The sequence below is a fragment of the Chenopodium album genome, chromosome 27, assembly GCF_948465745.1.
Source record: "Chenopodium album chromosome 27, dcCheAlbu1.1, whole genome shotgun sequence".
NCBI lineage: Eukaryota > Viridiplantae > Streptophyta > Magnoliopsida > Caryophyllales > Amaranthaceae > Chenopodium > Chenopodium album.
Genome location: NC_137860.1, coordinates 21,896,556 through 21,900,018, shown reverse-complemented (window position 1 = coordinate 21,900,018; position 3,463 = coordinate 21,896,556). Strand labels below are relative to the sequence as shown.

The following is a 3,463-nucleotide window of genomic DNA, read 5'->3' as shown; positions in this document are numbered from 1 at the left end:
AAACTTGACATTATTTGTAGCTCTTAATATCACAAATCAAAAAAAAGTGAAGCATATAATAATCTATTCCAAGTATCAGGAACTCCGGGAAGACACCAATGACTACAATCAGGACGAAGAGTGACTATATCTTCCGTATGCTCGGTGAGATTCTTCCAATCCTTATACCTATAGATACCGGGATGAGCTTCAATCCGATACCTAGATAGTTTCGTAATGTTCAAGTATTTTACTTGAGATTTACTTAACTTTTTAATCAATCTCTCAATAATGTCTACTAAAGAGTTAGGGTAGACAGCTGCATAGTAATCAACTAGGGCGAGTTTGGTTTTATTGTAACACCATTTTTCAAGAGTCTTAGTTTTGTGCTCGGCCGAAATGCTTCGAAAGAAAACAGTGGTTTTATTTGGATCCACATTTTTCTCGATCCAATTTGCCCATGTTTTCATGCCCGTTTCATACGCTTGCTCCATTGACATATCTTGTATTAGCTTCCCATTGTATTCAATGTAATCCCATCTGAAATTTGATGAAAGATGTAAGATGTACGTAATATATAGCACTTATTACTTTGCCTCGAAATCAATTTCAATTTACATAAATTTTAGGTATCTAGTTCGCTAGTTATCAAATATACGTTTAATTTGAAATTTATAAGCCATATAAAATATACAATTAATTTTAAAGGTATTTTTAGTCTAGTACGATCTTTTCTTCGTTCTCTTTAGAATTCTTCTCATGATCTGACTCATATTTGACTATTTGTGTAATTTTTTTCGAGAAAAAACAAAAATTAAAAAAAAAAAAATACTAATAAATGCAAAAACTAACTAAAACTAGAAGGACTTAAACAAAAACAAAAATAAAAAATAAAAAATAAAATAAAATAAAACCTAATAGAGTCCATAGTTTGGGAAAAATTACATTATTAAAAAATGTTGTAAGAAACTACCTTGTAAACACCTGATGTTGTAAGAAATACTTTGTATGATTCAAATAAGAAATATATATATGATTGACGCGTAATTTTGACATATAATTTATATAAGTTGTTATCTATATTCCTTGGGCCACTTGATAACAAGATTTAAAAAAAAAAAAAAAAAAAATCATGAATACTCTTGTTAATTATTTTTATTTTTTTCAAAAAAGTTTGTCCTATTCTTTAATTATTTAATTATAATTTCAGAATTTTGTTAATACCCAACAACCTATATATTAGCATTTAAAAAAATTATAGGAGTATTGTTAGTATGATCCAAAATATCTATAATTAATCAGATTATATTCGAATTAAATTTTTGATTAATTAATTCTGTAAATAAAGAGGAGAATATTGTAGATGTACTCAAACTTCCACAAATGAGCCAAAAGTTGACTTCATAATGCAACGATACAGGCAATTTGTCTTTGTTTTTTGTGACTATATGACACTAAAAACAAAGATGAATTATGGCTCAGGTCAGATCTATCTTTGGAATTAGTTACTATTATTATCAACCACTCAAAATCGATAGTAATTAGCAATATAATACGGAGTATTGTACATAATAAGATTTAAAATTTTGTAAAAATTGTTATTGGCTGCGCTAATTAAGATAGCTAATAGGACTAAACAAGTGAAAAGTTACGTATTATTGTACCTTTTAGCTGAACCGGGTTGCACCCACCAAAAGCCTGAGTTGAACACCATAACATCAGCCCCAGTCCACATTTCGGAGTTGGGTGAAAGCTTGTCGAGCACAAGAACCGTTTTTCCGCTTTTATGGTTTAGGTCTAAGTCGACCAGAAATGGGCTCCAATAAAACTCAACTGTCATATTGTACTTCTACAAAATTCGATTTTATTTTAAGTGCTTATTTGGTTGATAATAAAATTTAATTTTTCATATATATCGAAAATTCTAAATTGAACGTACCTTTTCTTTCCAGAACAGCCTAGGGACTTTGCTATTGTCACGAAGTTGCACATTTGAGGAAGGTGTGGAAGAATGTAGGAGGCAAGCAAGAGATTCCCACATATTTCTGTTGAGTGAATCCCCTACTAAGATCACCCTTTTGTTTCGAAGTCTTTCCAACATGTCTTTTCCATCAAACCTACAATGAAGCGAGAAGAATTAGTTAATTAATACAATTGATATGAAATGTCTAGCTTAATAACAACTTCATTCTTATGGCAGCTTAAATTAACCTAAACTGCCATAAGAATGAATGTCTAGGCGTCTAGCTTAATAACAACTTCATTTTGAATGTAAATTAAAAATTTTCAATAAAAAAAAAAGATAAACTTATAACCAAATACTTCGAATGATTATATGCAAATCTAAGGGATGTTTGAGTGAAAAGTAAATGATAAATTTATAGAAATTATTGTTTCAAATTTCATCTACTCTCTAAACTTGAAGTTTGAGTCTTTTTCATTATTTTCGGTGTTTTAGAAAGTTCCACTCGTTGTACTGTATCTATTTATACTTTTGTATTCATCCTCTCTTACTCACTAACTTTTTTCCTTCTCACCCTTCTTTTCATTTTATTTTTCGGACATTATCCACCTTTGTCTTATACCAATTGACAATTACTTAGAAACAAGATTCTACATTAAGTCATTTAAGTTAGTTGAACTTTCGAAAAGCAAGGGAGAATTTTTGTTCAAAGAAAGTTAACAGAAAATAAATATGTATACAGTTAGTGAAACAGTTTTTAGTCATATAAATAGGTCTTCATCCATCATAAACTAAATGCTAGTACATTATGTTAGAAAGCTAATTTTTGTAAAAAAACAAATTAGAAATGACTTTACTACCAAGAAAGCACAGAGAAAGAAACATACAATGGTATCTCACAATCGTTAGCTTCCCATCTCCACTTCAAAAACTCGAAATCTGGCCTTCCATTCTTATGGCAGCTCATCTTCTCTTCGACGAAAGGGCAATTGCGAGCATCATAGCTAGCATTTCGATCTTCTGGCTTGTAAACCCATCTTCCATCAAATATATTGCACTTCGGTTTGATTTTTTCATTTGGTATTCCTACTGAATAATTGATGTTAAAATTTGAACTTTTTATTGGTAAACTAGCAAATCTTGCAATTGAAAGACTAATATTTTGATGTGTTTTATCTAAAACAAGAAAGAGTAGACACCCCACTAAAGTTCCAAGTGTGAGTAATTTCCATGAATCATACATGGAAATTTTCAACTCCATATGACTTTATTTTGTGATCACTAATATTTTTTCTAATTATTTACTTGGATTATTTTTGCATTACTCAAGATTTCTAAGAATATTTGGTACATATGGATATGTAGCCATGTAGGTCAGCTACTTTTAAGAGTTGTTATATAATTAAGCATGTGTTTGTGCATGTGGTAAGTAATTAATTGCAGGTGCAATAACTAACCCTATTCAATCCAAATAGAAGCTTCTATGCGTAAGTCCAAATGTTTTAACACGGCAACGATATT

The 3,463-nt window shown here is 30.0% G+C and overlaps 1 protein-coding gene across 1 annotated transcript; it reads right to left on the bottom strand.

Annotated features, from left to right (window-relative positions):
• Positions 1–3,218, bottom strand: LOC145621284 (protein trichome birefringence-like 43). Its single transcript, XM_081676028.1, has 4 exons — positions 2,830–3,218; positions 1,919–2,096; positions 1,644–1,828; positions 1–519 (listed from the first exon to the last, which is right to left on the bottom strand). Exons 1-4 carry the CDS (start codon positions 3,201–3,203, stop codon positions 30–32), a joined length of 1,227 nt encoding a protein of 408 aa, XP_081532154.1. The 5' UTR covers positions 3,204–3,218; the 3' UTR covers positions 1–29.
• Between the last annotated feature and the right edge of the window lie 245 nt (positions 3,219–3,463).